Source organism: Meles meles, chromosome 9 (assembly GCF_922984935.1).
Source record: "Meles meles chromosome 9, mMelMel3.1 paternal haplotype, whole genome shotgun sequence".
NCBI classification, from domain to species: Eukaryota; Metazoa; Chordata; class Mammalia; order Carnivora; family Mustelidae; genus Meles; species Meles meles.
The window spans coordinates 94215309-94239019 of NC_060074.1; the positions used below are offsets into that span (position 1 = coordinate 94215309).

At 36.4% G+C, this 23711-nt stretch overlaps 1 protein-coding gene across 1 annotated transcript in view; it reads right to left on the minus strand.

Annotated features, from left to right (window-relative positions):
• The window catches only part of THSD7B (thrombospondin type 1 domain containing 7B), a 568622-nt gene that overhangs the window by 179276 nt on the left and 365635 nt on the right, over nt 1–23711 (minus strand). The window contains exon 14 of the mRNA XM_046018222.1: nt 9004–9182. Within this exon, the coding sequence (XP_045874178.1) occupies nt 9004–9182 (179 nt within the window). The remainder of the gene's footprint in view (nt 1–9003; nt 9183–23711) is intronic.

Here is a 23711-nt window from a genome sequence, read left to right on the forward strand (position 1 = left end):
GAGATATTTACATATATAAAGGAAAACTCCATTTGTAAGGGTGCCTCTCTCTCTGCAGCAGGAAAGAGGGGGGTATGACTCAATCTCTAGAACTTCTTATCAACAGAGAAAGCATCAACTTAAATACGCATAACAACCTTACTTATGTTTACTGTGCTTTTCCCTATAACCTGTCATAACCCACTCCCCAGCCCCAACATCCTTTCTGTCTTTAGTTGAAGATGGTATTTAGGGTGATGACTTCCGGCCATTTCAGGGAGTTACTCTGTATTCCTGGGTCACTCCCACGTAGGAGATATACTGTTACTAAACTTTTGTTTTTGTCCTCTTAATCTGTACCAAATGATTTTAATTCTTAGACCAGCAAGAAGAATGTTGAAAGGTAAAGCAAAAATTTTTCCTCCCCAACAATACTGTTGGAAGTAGTAGTTCTATTTGGTGAGAGGAAGCGGGTAGTAAGAAAGGTAGAGCACAAAGGGGCCATCTGAGATGTCGATAATGTATGATTTCCTGATGCCAGTGGTAACTGAAAGGAAAGGTTCACTATGTGAAAATTCATAGAGCTTTACCCATCATGATTTGGCCATCTTTTTGTTATACTCCTTAAAAATGTTTATAAAAATAAAGATGCAAAGAATCACTAATTCATAGAAATTAGTCACAAATATATAAAAAGTTATGTTCCTTTCTGCTACAAACAAACAAACAAAATGCAGTGCTGAACAGGATATTTAGAAATAAAATAAATTAGGCTTCCTGTACAGGAAGCAGTGACAGTAGCTTTACTATGTATCTAAGCTGAGTTATTACGACTAAAATATTTGACCACAAATGTTCAAGTAGCTAAATGTAAAAAGAGAAGCAATCTGCATAACTTAGTTCTAAAAGGCAGTATTATATAGGTGAAAGCAAATGGAGTTGGAAACACAAATTATGTGTTAGAGACCAAGGAAAAAGCATCCTACCTAACATTTATCAAGCACACACTATTTTTCCAAAAATGAGATAGAAAGTATGTATTTTCATTTTATATTAATACAATAATTTCATGAGGTAGTTGGCATTATTATACCCATTTGACAGATTATGAAGGTGAGACTCAGGTTAAATAATTTTCTCCTGCTCCCACAACTAGGAGATGACAGGGCAGCATTTGACCTCAGACCTGATTGACTCAACCTGTTGCATGTATCAGTGGGTGGATTTGGGCAAGTCATTATACCTCTGTAAGCCTCAGTCTCCTCTTCTGTGAAGTGGGGGGCGGGTCCCCCCAGATTGGCTTTGAGTAACAAACAAACAGTGGTTGTGTTCACTGTTTGGATTTGAAAGGACAGGCTAAGTTAACTGCAAAGAAAATCTTTTCCAAGCTGAACTTAGCAGAAATGGTAGCCTCAGTGGCAAGAATCTCAATTATGGCAGCATTCACTAAGTTGCCTGATCAGAAGAACCAGTAAAAACAATCCACTGTTAACAAATACACATTCCTGGATCCACTCTAACTGTGCAGACTACAGTGTCCAGAGCAGGGTCCTGAGAAAGTATCTTTACACCACTTCCTACCCCCATGGTGACTGTTCTATTTTTATGATCAGTAAAGGTTATGAAACAACTTATATGCAAATAGAGAATCATGGAACACTACATCAAAAACTAATGATGTATTGTACGGTGACTCACATAATAAAAACAAAACAATGAACTCTGGATTTCAAAATTCAGATAAGCTTCTCAGAGAAACTATTTTTATCCTGACTCTCAAGTCATGTAGAAAAAAAAATAAATCATGATTCAATAAAAGCTTTTCTGTAGGGGTCTAGTATAGGAGCCATTCAGGAGCTAGGTAACCGGCTTTCTGGTAACAATATTGGGATAAAGCTTGAAAGATCTAAAGGGTATAAACTTTAACTCATAGGCAAATCCTGAAGATCTAATGTACAGCATAGTGATTATAATCAATAATACTCTACTATAAGCTTCAAAGTGGCGAAGAGATTAGATCTTAATTGTTCTCATCACAAAAAGGAAATGATAGTTATGTGACATGGGAGACATGTTAATGTCTTAATAATGACATTGCAAATATAAATGTATCAAATCAGCACACTGCACATCTTAAATGTATACAATGTTATAAATTATATCTTAAAAAACAGATAATTAGCAAGACATTAATATCTTACTTTCAAGTAGATATTCAGAATTTTTTTTTCCATTTTATTTATTTTTTCAGCGTAACAGTATTCATTCTTTTTGCACAACACCCAGTGCTCCATGCAAAACGTGCCCTCCCCATTACCCACCACCTGTTCCCCCAACCTCCCACCCCTGACCCTTCAAAACCCTCAGGTTGTTTTTCAGAGTCCATAGTCTCTTATGGTTCGCCTTCCCTTCCAAATTTTTTTTTTTTAATAAACATATAATGTATTTTTATCCCCAGGGGTACAGGTCTGTGAGTGCTACACTCCCATCATTTCAATTTCATTTTCTGAAAGGTATGTTTATTATAACCAAATCTTGTGGTTAGAGTCAAAACCATGTTCTTTCACTACCTGAAAAAGAGGCAAGTTTCTATTCTGTATTTAAAGCTTAAAAGACTGACAGAATGATTCAAAAAAGATATGAAAATTAGGTTCTGCCAATATTTTTCTATAAAAACACTTGAGAACTTCTACCTTAAGTACTTGGTTAAGAAGACAGTTTTAGAAAATTGGAAACACAGATGCTGTGATTTCATGCTGAAGCTGATGTTATCCAATGTAATACTTCAGGACTTTAGGAGTTGAGACCAGGGATAATGAGATATGGGAACACAGTGAAAGAGTTACAAAGACAAAATTTGACAAAATTTTCCTGTTCATAACTTTGTAGCTGTCCCCAGACAATCCTGGAATTCCTGCCTAGGAACAGTATAGGGCCTAAGAGCAGGCTGCCCCCCTATTGGCTACTTTGGCAGGAAAATTACTCTAAGATGAAAGCAATCGAGACCCTATCAGCTAAAGGGAAACTTTTGCACCTCCCTTAAATACACAGAAGAGGTCTTTCCCAGAATAAGGATCACTCTCAGAGATAATATTATCAAAGTGGCACATCTGCATAGCAGGGCAAACATCTAATTACCAAACACCTGCTCTTCTTATCACCCTGTGAATTGTATTCCTTTCCCCTGAAGTCCTAGACTCTTACCCTCTTTCTCCTTGGTTCAGAATGACATGTAGACCTCATATTGCCTGTCCTTGGAATTTTCATGTCTATGTGGATTCCCCACACATGCTCTACTAAGTATGATTTTCTCTTGTTAATCTGTCTCAAGTCAATTCCATTCTTAGTCCAGCTAGAAGGACCCTTGAAAAGGACATAATTCTTGTTCCCTGACAACCGCATTAGGAATATTTACCAAAACAGCCTAATAAAGAACATTCTAGAGATACATAAGAACATCTGAATAACAAAAGTAATTTTGAGTATTTGCAGAGTAGTGATATCCAGTATCAAAACACAGTAAAATTCAAGACAGAGTGGACAACAGGCATAAGAAAATTGCTTTCATGAGTGATTCTGGCAGCTCTCAAGAAAAATGATCAAAGTTCCAAAAGATTTTAACAAGCCTGAGGGGTATTACTTTGGAATGATCAAGAATAGTTTATGTGTAGACACAAATGCGGGGGAAGAGAAATCTCTTAAGAAAAACAATTTTTCTTCTAGATGATGGCAGGGCAAGAACAGAAAAGAAAAATTGCCTGTCCTCTGAGCTCTACTCAGCTCAATTAGTGAGATGTCACAACATGACAGCAGTTTGGATTGGCAGACAGGCATAAAGAAAAAAAAAAAAGTAAGAACACTGGCCCTTAGGAGCTGTTTTATGCTGCCTCTGAGATGGGAAGCAGTGTACCGGCTTTTGGAATAACTACTACTACGTTAAAGAGAGGTGATGTGTTCTAGAGTATCTGCCCTATTAAATCCTCCCAAATAACCCTGAGGAATAAATCACTGTGCTTCCCTTAATTCTATGGCATATATTTCACACTTAAAACAAAGCCTTTTCAAAGGTGCAGACACCTCTTCCCACACAAGAATGGTACACCTGAATATACTTAATCACGGATAAGCTTGGACTGCCTACCATTTTAATGCTCAAGAATGGGACTTCTTACTCCATTACAGTCTGCATCTCTTGCCAAAGTACTAAGTCCAAAGTGAGCAGGACACTGCCAGGAATGATTTGGACTAGCCTAGAATTAGTGGGAGTTGGGCCGGTCAAAAAGAAGCAAGAAGCCAAAACTGGTTAGGTCGAATTAAAGCTTAAGTGTAGCCATATTTTTCAGGTAAACAGATATTCAGATAGACTGACAGTTTCCACATCATAACATTTTGCTATTAATTAGCAAAGTAGTATTAAAATGAGCATAAGCTCTTTCTCTGTCGAAATATTTTTTCATCCACAAGCCTCTTTTAAGAAAAATATTCATGCTAAAATATTTCTATGTATCTTTGGAAAGAAAGTGTTCTTTAAAACATTATTATCCTACTATGAAAAATAAAATGCATTATACTCATTTTCAAATTTAGATCACTTCTCTTTGGGGAGAAGATAGACCATTAAAATTGCAATTATTTCTAAAAAAGCACACATATTTAATTTATATACTCTCATTTAGTTGCAAACATAATCAAAACTCAAAAATGTATTTAAGTAGGCAGCATATATTTTTAAAAAGAATAGGTAATGAATCTCAACGTATCATCCCCCCAACCCCCATATACACTGTTAACACACAGATTTCCAACCAAAAACAAAATATAATTTCCTGGAACTCTTGCCTTCAATCATGTGAAGAATTCATAAGGGGAAACGTCTAACAGAGCTTTAATGTCCCTACATTTGAGCTTTTATCAAGGAGAATTTCAAAATAAAAAAAATAGCAAAAATATAAAGTTAAATAATCTACTCAACATATTATAGACTATAAAAAATTTAAAATATATTATGTATTTTATTATGCACAGGAGAGTCAAGGGCATCAGCCAACTGACCTGATAATCCAATAAACTATTTAGAAGTTTTCTGCCTCGATATGAGTTTTGAGTAAACTGCATGCCAGAACTATTTAGCATCACAGATATACTTAGCAGAAAGCTATTCAAGTATTGCTGTCACTTTGGCACTTCTAGAGAAAAAGCCATCACATTGATAGTTTCAGGTTTAAAAGGGAGGCTTTTTATGAGAGATTATAAAAATTGATTCCACTAATAGGTTCAGAGCAGTGTATGAGCTTATGTACATAATACCAACCTTTTTTTTTTTTTTTTTTAAATCACTGAGATTTCAGTGGGGATCCAAATTCAGGAGTTTTCAGATCAATTTTTTTTTTTTTTAAGATTTTATTTATTTATTTGACAGAGAGAGAGGTCACAAGTAGGCAGAGAGGCAGGCAGAGAGAGAGGGAGAAACAGGCTCCCCACTGAGCAGAGAGCCCGATGCGGGGCTCGATCCCAGGACCCTGAGATCATGACCCGAGCCGAAGGCAGAGGCTTTACCCACTGAGCCACCCAGGCGCCCCTCAGATCAATTCTGAAAGACTCTTTGGGCAATTATAGTTTGGAGGTCCCTATGTCTTTCTTCTAGAAGGACTAGTGTTTTTGAGAATTTAAATGCCACATCATAGCATAGGAGACCAGGGTTCTAACATTTTTTCTACAGAACCAGCCACCCACTCATCCAGAGAGAAGGTTTTTTTTTAAAAATAAAGCATCTAGTAAACATCATCTGACAATACACAAGGTAGTGCACTACGGGCTAGAATGAGTTACAAAAATAGAAAGACCTTGCCTTCACAAGACCTCCCAGTCTACAGAGAAATGAAGGAGAAGAATGAATAAGCACATGTAGGTATGCTGACATTTATACGGGCATGTGCATTATATATACATATACACAAGTTGTATATATGTTTACATATATATTTATGAACAGTCTGTTTGGCTCAATATGACATACACAGAATTTTCCTCTTGTACAGGTACTGAAGATACGTGCCTCTCTTACTGCTAAAATTTGGTTATGTATTTTTCTAAGTGATTACTTATGTGAACAGAACAGAGAGTATTAACCTGGTCCTAAAAATAGAAAAGTAAATCTAAACCCGAGAACTAATTGGAAAGGAGACAAATAACCTAAGGCCAGTAGTGAAACCGAGCTTTACAGAAAAGGCTCTGTGGGTGTAGCTCTAACTAGATCCTATTTCCAGTTTAGGAAAACAGATAGCCATCTTTTCTAAAGAAAACTTGCCATAAATTATGGAAGCTGGGGAATATTTCCTCAATAATGAAAATTCCTGCCAACCCAATTTATTTTCAGATGAGTTAAGAAATTATGGATAACTTTCCACAGTTTTCTACATAGTACATAACATGCGCACATACATACGCACACACACGAGAGGCTCTTATATTTAAGAGCGAATATATAATGAAGTCAGCAAAGATTGGTTTCCACAAATCTACTCCCAGGTAAAAAGTGTGCTTGCTTTAGAAAAGAAATTTCTCTAAGGAGAATTTCTTCTAAATTTACAATTTTTTTTTTTTTAAATAACAGTACTCTTCCTTGCCGTTCAGAGACTTATAGGTGAGAGGGAAGCCTTATTACCTAATGCCCCTATCAATTAAATTATGCTAAAATACAAAGTATGGATTAGGGTGAAGTTTTTCAATTCAAGTTGAATTAAGGCACACACATGCTAGACATCTGAAACCTCTTCATAGCAGAATACATACCACACACCACACTAAATTTGATTTCTCCTCATTAAAAGCCAGGATTCGTTTTGGAGCATAGCAAACAAATGTCTCTGGAATGCTAATATTCCCTTCTTGAACCCAAGAGTTAGAAATACCTCTTGCAGACAGCCCCATCCTCACATAATTTTCACTTATGGAATTTATCTAAGTTATTCTTAAAGTTGGGTTCAATTTTTTTTCCCAGCTTGTACTGCTTCTTAAGGTTACCAGTTTTATATGTCAATCAAGCATTTTGAGGAAGTTTCCTTTAAGTCAAAACAGGTTGATAATTATCTTTATCTTATTCATACTCTCAAATTTGATAGACACACTTCTACACATTTGCTTTTGCATACGGAAAATAGAGTCTTGAAGTCTGCACTCCAGTGAAGTCCCTTTAATCCCTTGGTAATTTCCTAATTCATAAAATTAGCATATTAAAATTGGTGTTTAACATAAGTGTTATTAAGATTTAGCTCTCATTGAAGGTTTTGAGAAAGAATAAAAACTACCGTGTATTGTTTATGAATGCTTAGTAGTTATTTTCCTTTTTTTTTTTTGATAGATTCATCACAAGTAGGCAGAGAGAGGGGGAAGCAGGCTCCCTGCTGAGAGGAAAGCCTGATCTGAGGCTTGATCCCAGGATGCTGGGATCATGACCTGAGCCAAAGGCAGAGGCTTTAGAGCCACCCAGACAGTCCAGTTATTCTCGTTTTTAAATGCCTGGAAAATCCCGTAGGGATGGGGAAATAGTCCTCATACATAGAATTCACTTGAAAAATTTTCCTTGTATTCATAAACCTGTCTTACACCTTTCTTTGTACTAAAGCAAGGCTTATTATCTCCTTAGACCATCTCTGCTCTGATTGTTGCTCTCCTGTTTTTATTAATCATATTATAATATTCCCCATCACCAAACTACCATATTTGTGAAGTTTGGGGTGTTTGTTTGTTTTTGCAATCTCTATGTTGATTTTATGATTTTCTGCCTTGTCTTCCCCCATAGGTTTGCAATAGTTTTGAGAGAAGAAACTATGGTCACTATTTTACTGCATAATCTTAAAAAAAAAAAAAAAAAAGAGTAAAACACTCTGCCATCTTAGAACAATAACTTTTTTGGTGGAATGGTAATTTTTCACTTTTCAGTGAATTATGGGTCTTTTAGCAAAACTTAAGAGAAAAATATCTAGGATGTTGGCCTTAATTGACACATGGTATCTACTTGCATGTCTGTATGCATTCAAATTAAGAATGGAAATATGGATTTCCATTCCATTAAACAATCTGTACAGAACGTCTAATCAAAAGGGGGATCATAGGGCAGAAATTAATAGAATTAGTAACTGAAGCCTGTGAATGCAGCTATTTTAACAAAATAGGAAGTTACAAAGGAACTATATATACATATAGGACACCTTTCACAACTTCAAGAATAAAGAATTTTCAACAATCATCTACATGTGCTCTACCTATTCAATTGATTAAAAATACATCTGTCCTAATCTGATAACCTCTATATAATCATGGAAGAAATTTGAGGTCTTTATTAAAATTCTTAACTAAATCTTAGACTGTTACATGGGTAAAGCCAACTAACATATTCTAATCAATTTTGCCTAGGATGGCAATTTTACTAGACATCAATATGGAAGGGTATACTTCAGGGTTCTATTTATGAAAATAGCTTTGACTTTTAGGGTAACAGGTAGAGAAATAGCTTAGAAAAGACATGAAAAAACTGGAAACTTTAGTGAGGTTGAGAAGAAAAAAATAGATGAAGAGTTTGGTGAAGGAAAAGTGTACCCCATTTTTGGAGTACATGGATGAAACCACTAACTGTACTTACTGCCATAACGTACTTGACATTCTCCCAACATTAGTATTTATATATTTTTTAGTATTTATATTTAAATACATACACACACACAAGCAAATCACTTTTATAATATGAATAATCAACTTATACTTCAAGACCATATAAAACCAGGTGGGTTATTTCTCATACATATTACAATCGCCAGTAACACCAACTTGGTCTCTAGGAATGGACAAGGCCTCCATTACTAACTCTGTTATATTATTTTATGTCCTCCTAACCCCTCTTTTGAACTTGTGATAACTTTTTATGCATTACTTGTAGCAAGAGAATGACTTCCATTTCCAAAAGAAATAATCAAGTGAGTAATATTTTTAGGTTTTTCGTTGTTGTTGTTGCTTGATGTACTTTACCTGATTCTTGAGATCCAGTCTGGGACATGGGCGACCTCCATTGTAAGGTTTTTCTTTTAGCCATTTGGACCGAATTCGCACTCCAATCCCACAAGATGAGCTGCAAGACCCCCAACTAGACCAGTCACTTAACTTGCAATCAAATGGGCATGGGATGACACACTCTTCTTGAATATAACCTGAAAGAAAAAGATTTATGTGAAGGGAGGAAAATCTAGTCAAAATGTACTGATCAAATTTACCTCTTTATAGAAAGTAAAGAGTCACAGCTCAGATTGTTCAACAATATCGCTGCAATGGCTTCAGTGATTTTCTATTCAAATAAACAGACAAAGGTTTTAAGAAATAGGTCATATAGTCACATCTGCATTCCAAATTTGTGCCATCTTATCCCTTTATAGCCAATTCTGGGAAGGAAGGGCAAAGAAAATGCAGTTACTCCTATTTTCTGTTAGGAAGAAATAAATTATCGCAGGGCTAATGATGGCACCATCTCCTCTCACTGAGCCTTATGTTCTATAATTCCCACAACTCACCATCTGGGATCAGGGTGCATAAGAGAATGCACCTTTTTTAGGATCTGTGATCTGCAAAGTTTTCACTAAAAGAGCTCCTGATTCTTACTTCCAGGTAGTGTGGCTTGGAGTTGGGAGGAGTATAGACAGTGGACCACAAATTAGGAGAAGCAGGATATTATACCAACTACAGGAACAGTGGAAAGTTCCATGATGATATTGACTGGAATCAAGAGACATGGGTAGAAATGCACAGGTAGATGCTCTAGTTATCTGGACTTATTCCTGTCCCAGCCCACTTCTTGCTATAGTCTTTTTCTGGATGATCCCATTATTTAACGATCACCTCCACTGATCATTACCAAATATTTGTTTCTAATTCTTACTGACTTTTCTAAGACCTACTGATCCACGCTAACTGAATGCCTGATTATCTCCAAATTCAACATATCTAAAAGTGAGGCCATCAATTTCCTAAAAAAAAAAAAAAAAAAAAAGAAGAAGAAGAAGAAGAAAAGCAAAAGCTAATTCTCTTGTATCATTCATCTTAACTAAGTGCAACATATCTGATCCCTGTACCCTGGTGTCCATGCCAGTATAATTTTATCCCTTTGAGTTTGGGCAGAACCTCTGACTGTAATAGAATTCCATTCCCATGATTAGGTTATAATATATAGTAAAAAGTGAGGAACTTCACCAATATAATAATATGTCAAATTAGTTAATTTTGAGATGATCTAAAAGGAGATCGAGAGTTTGCTCAATACGGTAGCACAAGAAGACCCTGAACGCACGACGTCCATGGACACACCATACATGCAGTTATACAGCAGTCCCTCCCGGAGGACTGTGACTAACTAAACAACCTCTGCACGGCAAAAAAGAGGCCATGTAGAGAATGGCAAGACAGCTGTGACACGGTAACTAAAGAAACCGCCACGCCTAGTGCTGTGAAGTACAGTGAGAAAGGATAGTACTGAGGGACCATGAATGGGTTTGTCTACCTGGGATGCAGAAACAAGCAAACAAACAAACAAGGTTTAAAAAAGCACTAGAATGAAAAGAAAATAGCCTTAGAACCCTGTCAAGTAGAAAGCTGCTAGAACTCTCTCCAGGCTGGAGAGGCTGGCTAGGATCACAGGATCCTGGCTAGGATCCATCCTCCAGACAGGAGCAGGGTCCAGGCATACTAGCCAGACTACCACCTCAGCAACCCTTGGGCCCCTAGGCAGCACCAGCCCCAGATGCCCTCAGGGCAAAGAAAAAAGCCGCAGGTTAAAAGAGTAACTAGAATCTAGATCTAGGATCCAGCCTTAGATCTCTGCCATACAATGGGAAGGCTGCTGGAAATCTCTCCAGGTTGGAGAGTTTATTTACAGTTTATTTACTCCTTCCATCTTGATAATGTGGACAAAAATGGGATCCAGGCACCATAGCTGGCCTATTGCCTCAAGTGAGCCTCTTGCCTCTAAGCAACACAAACCTCAGCTGTCCTACCAAGGAGGCCCCAGGGCAGCCCATACTGGGACACACCTGGTCAGTACTCATTATAGCTTCAGTCATCTTTCCAAGCCGGTGTAAGCACAAAGCACTCCAGAACACTCTAGGTCTGCACCACTTAGGCACTATACAACTTGGCAGCAGGAGCCCTACCTGGAGTGCTTTGGGAACACCTGGGCCACTTCCACCTCAGCTCCAGCCATTGTGCCAGGATGCCTTGGGTGTGAAGTACCCTGGGACACACAGCCCATGCCCATATAGGCTCCAGCCATCCCACCACGGTGCCCCTTCTGTGCAGAGTGCCTTGAGACACCCAAGCTTACATCTACTTCAGTTCAGCTGTGCTGCCAGGACAGTCCCAGCCTGGAGGGTCCCAGGATCCCCAGCCCACCACAGCCACAGCTCCAGCAGCGAAAGTCACCAGATATACCTCTAGTTTAGGTGAAATAGCGGTTCTGCCGAATTCATATAAACAAATTCAAGCAAAATGGGGAGACAGAAGACTATGTTCCAGATGGAAAAACAAGGTAAAACCTCAGGAAATGAACTAAGTGATGTGGAAATGTGCAATATGCTTGATAAAGAATTAAAAGTAATGGTCATAAAGATGCTCACCAGACTGAAGAGAAGAGTGAATGAACTCAGGAAGAACTTCAACAAAGAAACAGAAAACAAAAAGATAACAATCAGAATTGAAGAATACAATAACTGATATGAAACATACACTGATAGGAAGAAAAGAATGAATCAGTGGTCTGGAAGACTGGGTAATGGAAAGTGACCAAACTGAATAGCAAAAAGACACAGGAAAAAAAATGAGAATAGGTTAAGGGATCTTTTGGACAGTATCATGTAAACAAATGTATGTATTATATGGAAACCCAGAAGGAGAAAAAAATAAAAGGGGCAGGACACTTATTTGAAGAAACAGTAACCAAAAAATTTTCCTAACCTGGGGAAAAAGAGATATCCAGTTTCAGGTAGTACTAAAAGCCTCAAATGAGATGAATCCAAGGAGGGCTACACCATAACACAAGAATAAAAGTGGCAAAGATTAAAAATAAAGAAAATTTTAAAAGCAGCAAGAGGGGAGCAACTATTATGCACAAGGGAATCCCTGGTAAGACTATCAGCTGATTTTTTTTTTTTTTTTTAAAGAAACTTGGCAGGCCAAAAATGAGTGGCAAGATATAGTCAAAGCACTAAAAGGAAAACAAAACAAAACAAAACCTGTAACTGAGAATACTCTATCCAACAAGATCATCATTCAAAATTAAAGGAGAGATGGTATTTTCCAAACAAAAAGTCAAAAGAGCTCATCACCACTAAACTTACCTGAAAAGAAATGGTAAAAGGAGCTTTAAGTGGAAAAGAAAAGGTCATAAAGAGTAAAAAAATGAAAGAAAAGGGGACTCAAAATAAAAAGATGCAAATATGACAAAATATACATGAACTATGGAGCAGAGAGTAAAAATGTTCTTTTACAATGTGTTGAAGCTTAAGTGACCACCAACTTAATACAGACTGCTATACATTTAGGATGTTATATATGAATGTCATCGTAACCACAAACCAAAAACCTATAATAGATACACAAAAAAAATAAAGAGGAAAAAAGCCAAACGTAAGACCATAAAAAGTCATCAATCACAAAAGAAAGGAACAGAGAAGTATGTAAACAACCAGAAAACAATTAAAAAATGGCAGTAAGTACCTAACTATCAATATTACTTCCAAAGTAAATGAGCTAAATGCTGTAATAAAAAAATGTAAGTTAACTGAAGAGATGAAAACCAAGCCCTAACTATAAGTTACCCCTAAGAGACTCACTATAGACACATACAAACAAAAAGTTAAAGGATAGAAAAAGATATTCCATGCAAATTGAAGAGGAAAAAAAAAATCTGACATAGCAGTACTTATATTAGACAAAAGAGACTTTAAAACAAAGACTGTATCAAAAGACAACAAGAGTACTACAAAATGATAAAGGGATCAATCCAGTAAAAAGATAATGATCGCACATATCTATGTATCCAAAATTTGAGCACACAAATACAAAAAGTGAATATTTGAAGACATAAAGGGAGATACTGACAGTAATACAATAGTAGTAAGGGACTTGATCATCCCACTTACATCAATGGATAGATAATACATGTAGGAAAAAAAAAATCAATAAAACAGCAGTGACTTTGAATGACACACTAGGCCAGACGGACTTAAGATGTACACAGAAAATTCCACCCCAAAACAACACAATACACATTCTTTTCAAGGGCCCATAGAACATTCTCCAGAATAGATGTGTGAGGTCACAAAGCAGGTTCCAAAAAATTTAGGAAGATTGAAATATTATCAAGTATCTATCTTTTCCAACCCTAACAGTATGAAACTAGAAATCAATGATAAGAAAAGGACTGGAAAAAGGTACAAACACATGGAAGCTAAATAAAATGTTACTCAATAACCTGTGAGTCAATGGAGAAATCAAAAAAAAGGGAGAAGTTTAAAACCTGAGACAAATGAAAATAAAAATGTAATGGTCCCAAAGCTTTTGGACATAATGAAAGGTATTCTAACAGGGAAATTTGTAGTGATACAGGTGTACCTCAAGAAACTAACAAACAAGAAAACAAACAAAACCAAATGATCTAGTCTTTGTCTAAAGGAACCAGAAAAAGAAGAACAAAGTCAGTCTAAAGTTAGAAGGAAGGAAATAGTAAGAGCAGAAGCAAATGAAACAGAGACAAAAAGAAAAATAGAAAAGATAAGTGAAACCCAGAAAAGATAAGTGGTTCTTTGAAAAGCAAAATTGAGGAACTTTAGTTATATTACAAAGAAAAAAAAATAAAAAAGACCCCCGAATAAATAAAATCAAAAATGAAAGGAGGAAGTGACAACTGATACCACAAATACACAAAGGATCCTTAGATTATAGGCCAACAAGCTGGGCAACTAGAAGAAATGGTAAAACTTAGAAACATATAATCTTTGAAAAGCAAATCAGGAAGAAATTGAAAAATCTAAACAAACTATGAGGAACAAAACTAAATCAGTCATCAAAAAATTAAAAAAAAAAAAAACAACAACCTATGAGACACAAGTTCAGGACCAGATGTATTCATAGGTAAATTTTACCAAACATTTAAAAAAGAGTTAATACATACTCCCCAAATTAATCCAAAAAAAAAAAAAAAGAAAAAGAAAAAGAAGAGGAAGGAAAGATTGAAAATACATTCTGCAAGCACAGCATTATCCTGATACCAAAACCAAAGGCACTATTAAAAAAAAAAAAAAAGAAAGAAAGAAAGAAAAAGAAAAGAAAAGAAACTCAGGCCAATATCTCAATAAACATGGATACAAGAATCCTCAACAAAATATTAAGAAATTGAATTTAATAATACATTAGAAAGATCATTCACCATCATCTAGTGGCATTTATTCTGGAGATGCAATGATGGTTCAATATCCACAAATTATTTAATGTGATACACCACATCAACAAAACAAAGATAAAAATGATAAGGTCATCTTAATATATACAGAAAAAGCCTTTGACAAAATTCAACATCCATTCATGATAAAAACTCACAACAAAGTGGTTTTTTAGGGAACATACTTCATCATAATTAAGGCCATATAGAACAAAGCCAGAACGTACATCATACTCAACAATGAAAAACGGCTTATCTGTAATGTCAGGAAAAAAGACAAGAATGTCCATTCTTGCTAGCTTGATTTAACATGGTACTAGAAATCCTCGTCATAGCAGTCAGACAAAATAGGCACCCAAATTGCTAAGAAAATATAAAACCTTCACTATTTGCAGATGACATGACATTATACATATAAAACCCTAAAAAAGACAGCAAAAAACTCTTCGAATAAATGAATTCAGTAAAGTTGTAGAGTATGAAATGTATAGAAATCTGTTGTTTCTTACATTAACAGCAAAGTAGCAGAAAGAGAAATTAATAATCCATTTACAATTGCACCAAAAAGCACAAAATACCTAGGAATTAACTGAACCAACAAGGGGAAATACTTATACTCTGAAAACTATAATGATGAAAGAAATTGAATATGATACAGACTGGAAGATATACTATGCTCATAGACTAGAAGAACCAATGTTGTTAAAGTTCTATACTACCTCAAGCAATGGACAGATTTAATGTGCTGCCTATCAAAACACCAATAGCATTTCTCATAAAACATAATACTAAAATTTGTATGGGACCACAAAGAACTTGCCAAATAGCCAAAAGCACTCTTAAGGATAGAACAAAACTGGAAGTATCACAATCCTAGATTTCAAGATTTACTACAAAGCTGTAATCATCAAAATACGGTACCAGCACAAAACGACACAGATCACTAAAACAGAATAGAGGGCAGAAAAATAAAGCAATTGCTTTTTTGGCCAATTAATCTATGACAAAGCAAAAGTACACAATGGAGAAAAGACAGTCTCTTCAACAAATGGTTTGGGGAAAACTGGACAGCTACATGCAAAAGAATGAAACTAGACCACTTTCATATACCAGACACAAAAATAAATTCAAAACAGATTGAAGACCTAAATGAGAGACCAGAAACCATAAAACCCCTAGAAGAAAACATAGGCAGTAGTCTCTTAGACACTGACCTTAGCTACATTTTTCTAGATAGGTATCCTCAAGAAAGGGGAAAAAAAAGATTTTGCAAAGCAGAGGAAATAAACAAAACAAAAAATGCAACCTACTGGATGGGAGAAGATATATGCAAATGTTAAGTGTGATAAGGGGTAATATCCAAATAATATTCAAAATATATAAAGAGCTACAACTCATCACAAGAAAAAAAAAATCCAATAAAACATGGGCAGAAGACTTGAATTGACTTTTTTTCCAAAGAAGACATATAGATGGCCAACAGACTTATGAAGGGATGCTTAATATCACTAATCATCAGAAATGAAAATGAAAACCACAATGAAAATGAAAACCACAATGAGGTATCACCTTACACCTGTAAGAACAGCTAGTATCAAAAAGACAAGAAATAATAAGTGTTGACAAGGATGTGGAGAAAACGAAACCCTCTCACACTGCTCATGGGAATGTAAACTAGTGCAATCACTGTGGAAAACAGTATGGTATTTCCTCAAAAAATTAAAAATAGAAATACCATATGATCCAGTAATCCCACTACTGGATAGTTGCCCAAAGAAAAGAAAAACACTAACTTTTTTTTTTTAGATTTTATTTATTTATTTGACAGACAGAAATCACAAATAGGCAGAGAGGCAGGCAGAGAGTGAAGGGGAAGCAGGCTCCCTACTGAGCAGAGAGCCTGCTGTGGGGCTCAATCCCAGGACCCTGAGACCATGACGTGAGTCCAAGGCAAAGGTTTAACCCACTGAGCCAGTCAGATGCCCCCCAAAACACTGTTTATAGCAGCATTATTTATAATAGTTAAAATATGAAAGCAACCCAAGTGCCCATCAACCAATGAGTAGATAAATAATTGGTGTGTGTGTGTGTGTGTGTGTGTGTGTGTGTGTGTGTGTGTGTGTGTGTGTATGGAATATTAGTCATAAGAAAGAATGAAATCTTGACATTTGTGACAACATGGATGAACTCAGAGGATATTATTCTAAGTGAAATAAGTTATACAGATAAAGATAAATACCTCATGACATAACTTGTATGTGGAATATAAAAACCAAACAAAAAACAACAGCAAAAAGGCAGAAACAGACCCATAAAAACAGAGAACAAACCAAAGCTGCCATAGGGGAAGGTGGTGAGAGGATGGGCAAAATGGGTGAAAGGGTGTGGGATGTATAGGCTTGCAGTTTATAGGATGTGTAAGTCAGGGGAGGAACATTACAGGGAACAAACAGGGAATGCAGTCAATGTATTTTAATAGTGTTGTATGGTGATACATGGTAGCTATACTTGTGAGCATAACATGACATACAAAGGTGTTGAACCAATGTTGTAAATGTGAAAATAATGTAACATTGTGTGTTAAATATATTTCAGGAATAATTAGAAAGGACAGAGTGTCCATGACAGAATATTAGGTGCAAAACAAATAGCTACCGAAACAACGAAAAAGGAGGGAGGAGTTTACCTGGGGGTGGGCATGACTTAATCAGGTGAAAACTTTTAAAAGAGTGTCTAGTACATTTCTGTGGAGGAAGAGATCTCCCAGTGGCCATAAAGATGCAAAGAGCCATGGGTAAAATGCCTGTGGAGTGGCCACATTTCAGGCGACTGCAAGCACCTTCGAAGAACTGTCAATCAGTAAGGAGGCAGGGATCTCAACCCCATAGTGCATGGACATGAATTCTGCCAAGAATTCCAAGGGAGCTGGGAAGAGGAGCTTTCCCAAGTCAAGCCTCTGCTGACACCTTAGCCTTGGCTGGCATCTTAACTCTAGCCTGTTAAGACTCCCTAGCAGAGAATCTAGGAAAGCCATTCCTATACTCATGACTCACGGAAATGGAGGCAATAAATGTTTTGAGCTGCTGAGTCTGTACTAATTTATGCAGCAATTGAAAATTACCATATTGGGGCACCTGGGTGGCTCAGTGGGTTAAGCCGCTGCCTTCGGCTCAGGTCATGGTCTCGGGGTCCTGGGATCGAGTCCCGCATCGGGCTCTCTGCTCAGCAGGGAGCCTGCTTCCCTCTCTCTCTCTCTGCCTGCCTCTCTATCTACTTGTGATCTCTCTCTGTCAAATAAATAAAATCTTTAAAAAAAAAAAAAAAAAGAAAATTACCATATTATTGCCAATACAAATCTGTTATCTTAAACCTTTTTCCATCATTTTATACATATATTATTAGGTATAATAATCCCAATTGTTGAAACATCACAAATAATGCCTTTTGCTCTATAATTCTTTTGTCAGTTCCTGGTTCAAGCACCTTCCCTTTTGTTATTGGCCAGTCACTCTGAAGAAAAAGTTTCTTTTCTAAAATATGTAATAACTTATGCTACTCCACTTTTAAAACCTTTGCTGATTCTTCATTTCCTTGATGATAAGTTGCCAACCACTTTGCAAAAACTGTAGGATTCCTTACCAGAGGCTCTAAGGAAAGGTTTTCAACCCTGGCTGTAAAATATATTCTCACTACCCAATGACCAGAATGTCAAAGAATGGGACCTAGAGGAATACTCTAATATGTCTAATATGCAGTCGAGGTTGAGGGCCACCTCTCTAACTTGTTTTCCTCCTGACCTTCCCTCTCCTGAATCTTGAAATTTGTCCACATAGGCTAATTCATGTTCTCTGGTAATCTCCATGCCTTTCTTCATGCAAAACTTTCTCCAGCCAGTTTAGCCTTCCTTGTTCATTACATGAGCCACTCTCTTGCTAACAGAGTCAACCACCTGGCGCCTTCGCTCTTCTGCCATTCCAGTCTGGCAAAACATCAGACCTAGTTTGGTCCAACTGTTTTCTTACTCCACTTAACCCTGGACTACCTCAGCAGAGATGAAGATAATACTAACTCCCCACTTGTGACATTGCCATGTATTGTCTCCATCTTCAAAAACCACGGGATTCTCTACTTTCCTCCCACTCCCATTCCATATTCTCAAACTTTAAAGACCTCATCCCTTCTTTCTCAGAGAAAAAACAGAAGAACTCCTTCAATCTCCTGTGAATATGTCTGTATGCATTCTCATGTTTTTCTTCTCTTTTCATATCATAATGGAAAAGGCATCCAGTTTCCTTATAGGGTACATTTAAAGAAAAGATTTTATTCATTTGAGAGAGAGAGATACAGAGAGAAAGGGAGAGAAAGAGAGAGACAGAGAATGAGCAGGGGGAGAAGCAGATGGAGAAGCAGGCTCCCCACTGAGCCAGGAGCCTGACGCGGGGCTTGTTCCTAGGACCCCAGGATCATGACCTGAACCACCCAGGTGCCCCTATAGGGCACATTTTCACCACTTAAGTTCTCTACAAGTTCTTTCAGGACCTCAGTTCCTTGATTGTTTATTTCCCCTCTCCTTCCCCGTATGCGCGTGTCTGTGTGTTTGCATATATATGTTATATGCATTATATACATATTTTAAGTTATATATATGTTATATTAATATGTATTACACACATAATATATATAAGTTCCATTTCTTGATTAATATTAGAATGACTTTACATTTCTGAATAATAATCACTGACTAGGGAGATTATACTAAACATCTAGAGTCATCAGGAAGGATCCTTGTGGAGTTGAGAAAAATCACTCCATTTGATGTCATTAAAAGACTAATTTTCTACTGTTTAACATAATTATAATTCTACAGTCCTCTCTAAGGACTCTTGAGTATTGGTACTAGCTACATAACAAATGCTAATGTAAGATTAAATACATACCACAAGCATTGCTTAATTTTATAGAGAAACTGAGCCACAAAATGATTCCATTTGCTACTGAACAAAAAACGAGGACTAGTAATTAAGTGGAATGAATTCTCATGGCATTCAAGCTTCAAATACAAAATTCCAGGAGACTTCATATTAATAACTTTTAAATATTCGAGTCCCCATATAGATCCTATTTTAAAGCAGATCTTGAATTAGATGCCCTTTTAATTCAATGAAATTTTAAAATCATTTTCATCAATGCTTGCATATTGAAGGATTTTAGAGAGTCTCTAGCAACATTTTTTTTCCCCTTTCACCACAAGACATAAACCCAGAGGATCCCTATGAAAGTCAAGGTCATAAATTCAATGAGTATAAAATAATTTTGAAATTCAACAGGATTAAGCTACAGTGACATTTATTTTTCAGGAAACTTATTTTCATGCTAGAATATACCCCAAAGGAAAGCCCATAGTGAGAACCATTAATAATTGCATATTCTTATACTTATCTCATAACTGAAACGATTAGTTTTACTCACATACTTAACAATTTTTGGCAACAGAATATGATCAAATGTGACTATATACAAGGTAAACCTGCCATATAAGAATTCTAATTCTTGACTACGTAAACTTCACTAATGTTTTAAAAACTAATTTACATAAAACATACCACAGAATAGCTTCACTGGCAACATTCATAAATCTAAATCCAATTGCTATGAAAGAAGCAGTTTTTCTGCCAAAAATATTTTATACTACAATTTATATGCAGAATACCATGCTTGGACCATCATTTACTTGGCCCAGGGATGCTTCATATTCCATTTTAGTTATCCATATGCATATGAAGTAGGTATGAAGTAGTCATTAGAACATTATCAATAGAGCATGTACCTATACTGTGATTTTATGAAGTATAAGACATTACACATAGTAGGTGCTCAAAAATTATCTGTTGATATTATGGATAAAGATGAATTGAATAGGACCCATTAATAGTATCTCTTAACTATGTTATAACTAAAGGAAGTTATTTAATGACTTATACCCAATGGGACTGAAGCCCAGAAACTGGAGTGACTTTTCAATCTATATTACTAATCCCAAATTTTGCTCTTTAGGTAAATACAATGGACCTGGGTGATAATACAGCTCTCTGAATCAGGTAGTCTCATTGATAAAATACTTCCCAGGATGCTACCTGTGCATTCCCCGCCCCCCATTATTCAAGTCCCAAAGCATCTCCACCCCACCCCCCATAAGATCTTGTTATGGAGGATATGAAATATTGATGATATTAAGCCTGAGGAAATAACCTAGATCAATTACTTATATTTTTCTACGGTGTAAAATAACAGCAAACATCCGAACTAGACAGTGCATGTTTTATTTACTAACACTGCTAAAATAATGAGAATATAGTCCCAACAATAAGACAGGGGAAAAGGGCGCCTGGGTTGCTCAGTGGGTTAAAGCCTCTGCCTTCGGCTCAGGTCATGATCTCAGGGTCCTGGGATCGAGCCCTGCATCGGGCTCTCTGCTCAGCGGGGAGCCTGCTTCCCTTCTCTCTTTGCCTGCCTCTCTGCCTGCTTGTGACCTCTGCCAAGTAAAATAATAAAAATCTTTTTAAAAATTTTAAAAAATAAGACAGGGAAAAGATAAAACACTGACCATCTCTTCCTCAGTTCCAAGTGAGGATCTGGGAATACCTTGTGAATTAAAATGAGATGTCTTAATTTCTTAACCTTTAAAGATTTACTGTTTTAATCTATATATTTTAGTGCTACTATTTATCTCATAATACACCATACTGAAATGTATCCAATGATATAAATCAAAGTAGTTTAAAGTATGTTTAGGGGAGGTGGACAGAAACATGATGGCAAATATTCTGACAATGTTGCAAGAACAACACTTGACAAAGTAGATCAATACATTGTCATTGCTCTCAAGGGAAGAACCGACTGTATTAAACATTTATTTAAAATCTCAATCCAGGGGCGCCTGGGGGGCTGCAGTTGGTTAAACTTCCAACTCTTGGTTTCGGCTCAGGTCCTGATCTCAGGGTTATGAGTTCAAACCCCATGTCAGGCTCCATACTGAGTCTATTTAAGATGCTCTCTCCCACTTTCTCTGTTCCTCTGTCCCTCCCACATGCGAGCAAGCTCACTCTCTCAAAATAAATACATCTTAAAAAAAAAAAAAATGGAATCTCAATCTATTAGTGTGTGGAAATTTAGATCAAACTCAGTAGGACTGCCAGCTTGCTTTGGGGAATTTCTATTTTGATCTAGTACTGCTCCAGAATAGCAGCTACATTGCTTTGAAAGATGGTGCCAGCTTTGTTTAGGCCTCTGTGGGGTCTGAGATGGGAAAGTTGGAAAGCTTCAGAAATATCATTACCTTTTAAACAAGAGTGATTTTTTTGAAAGTATTCTCTAGTATCTTTCCTGCATATGACCTTTTAGGCCATCAGAAAGCCTTTCTAATGTTAAACCTTATAAAATGATGGTTATGGTATTGTAAATAACAAAGTATCTTCCTTGGACTGACAGCCTGATCAGATACCCAAAACACACCTGATTTAGAAGTTACACAATATTCAAACAATCATGTTGACAAAAGAATTTTCCTGGACTCTTTCAATCTCAAATATTTTGGGATGTGTGGGTAGCTCAGTTGGTTAAGCATCTGCCTTCAGCTCAGGTCACGATCCCAGAATCCTGGGATCAAATCCTGCATTGGGGGGTCCTTGCTCAGCAGGGAGCCTTGTTTCTTCCTCTACCTGCTGCCTCCCCTGCTTGTGCTCTCTCTCTGTGACAAATAAAATCTTAAAAATAAACTCAAATATTTTGTAGCATTATTATTACATTTTATTACACCTCCCAGAAAAAAAATCATTTAAATATCAACTAATTTCTTTAATAACAAATATAACTTACTGGTGTCCTTTTAGATGTAGATGGGCTATTTAAAGTCATGGAGGCCAATAGCTTTATTTTATAAACTGGTCAGAAATAGAAAGGGAGCTATAACCCAGACTTGACTGAGTTACTCAGCTTACTGGCAAGAAAAGAAAAAGAAAAAAAAAATCACTATATACAGGCCCAGAATATTCTCTTTAGTGCTAAAGTAATAAAGTAGAAAATCAACTCTGCCCTTAAAGAAATTCATATTTTGGAAGACAACAGTCTTATAAATGAGAAAAAAATGGGTATATGATTAACTACTTAAATTATGTTATACAAATAATAAACACAAACTTTAACACAATAGGAGCTATAACAAATGCACATCCTAGCTTTACTTTTTAATTAATGTGGAAATACTGGCAAAATTTGTGGTAAACACAGGTTTTTGACTTATTGCTTGAGATGGTTCAGCTGCTAAAACTAAATATATCAGTGTTAATTTAATCAATCAACCAAATCATATAAAGAACGGATCTTTTAAATCGAATTGTCCAGGCAATTTAATCAAGATGGTATTTCTAGTTGTTCATATATACCAAGTTTCACATTAATGACCTTGTGCCAAGTACCTCCAGGCAGACGAAAGAGAGGTTTCTCTCTTACAAGACACCGAGCATATTAGGGACAAATGGAACATTAGACACAGAACAATCTGAACCGTTCAATTAGGACACTGTGTACTAAAGCACTTTCTATCAATGCTGCAAATAAATGCTGTTAAATTTAGTGACTGAATGCTTTAACCACATAATAAACTTGACATTTGAAACACTACAAAGGTATACAGACTGTTGACAAACCAGTATTACTAAGTAATTCTTAGAATGGTGGCTGCAAGAGACCGCAAGAAATATTTTCTTGCCTTGAAAAGTCTTGACTTGCATCACACCAGAAATTCTCTGCCTTACATTTCCTTAAAAAAAAAAAAAAAAAAAAAAAAAAAAATCCTGAAAGCTAATTTGAGGGGATATCTTGCCTTGTATTCATCAGTGCTATTGCCCAAATATATTAGGTTGTGCTCCCTGATCTTTGAAGTTAGGTGTGATCTTTAATTTGCTTTAGCCAATGAAATGTGAGAAGTGAAACATGACACTTCTAGGTTGAAGCCTTAAGAACCAAAGTGTACTTTGTGTACTCTTTCTTTCCTTTATGCCACAGGGACCAAAAATGTTAGATCGTGGCAGCTCAATAGCTAGGGCTCTGGAGTAAAGCAAAGCCCCTAGCCAACCAAAGACAGATATGGATACTAAGTGATCTTTATGGCTTTCAACCACTGTGATCTTGAAATACCAGTTGCATTTGTTATTGTACAATAATCTCTCATCTTGATGGATCTACCTTGAAATAACAA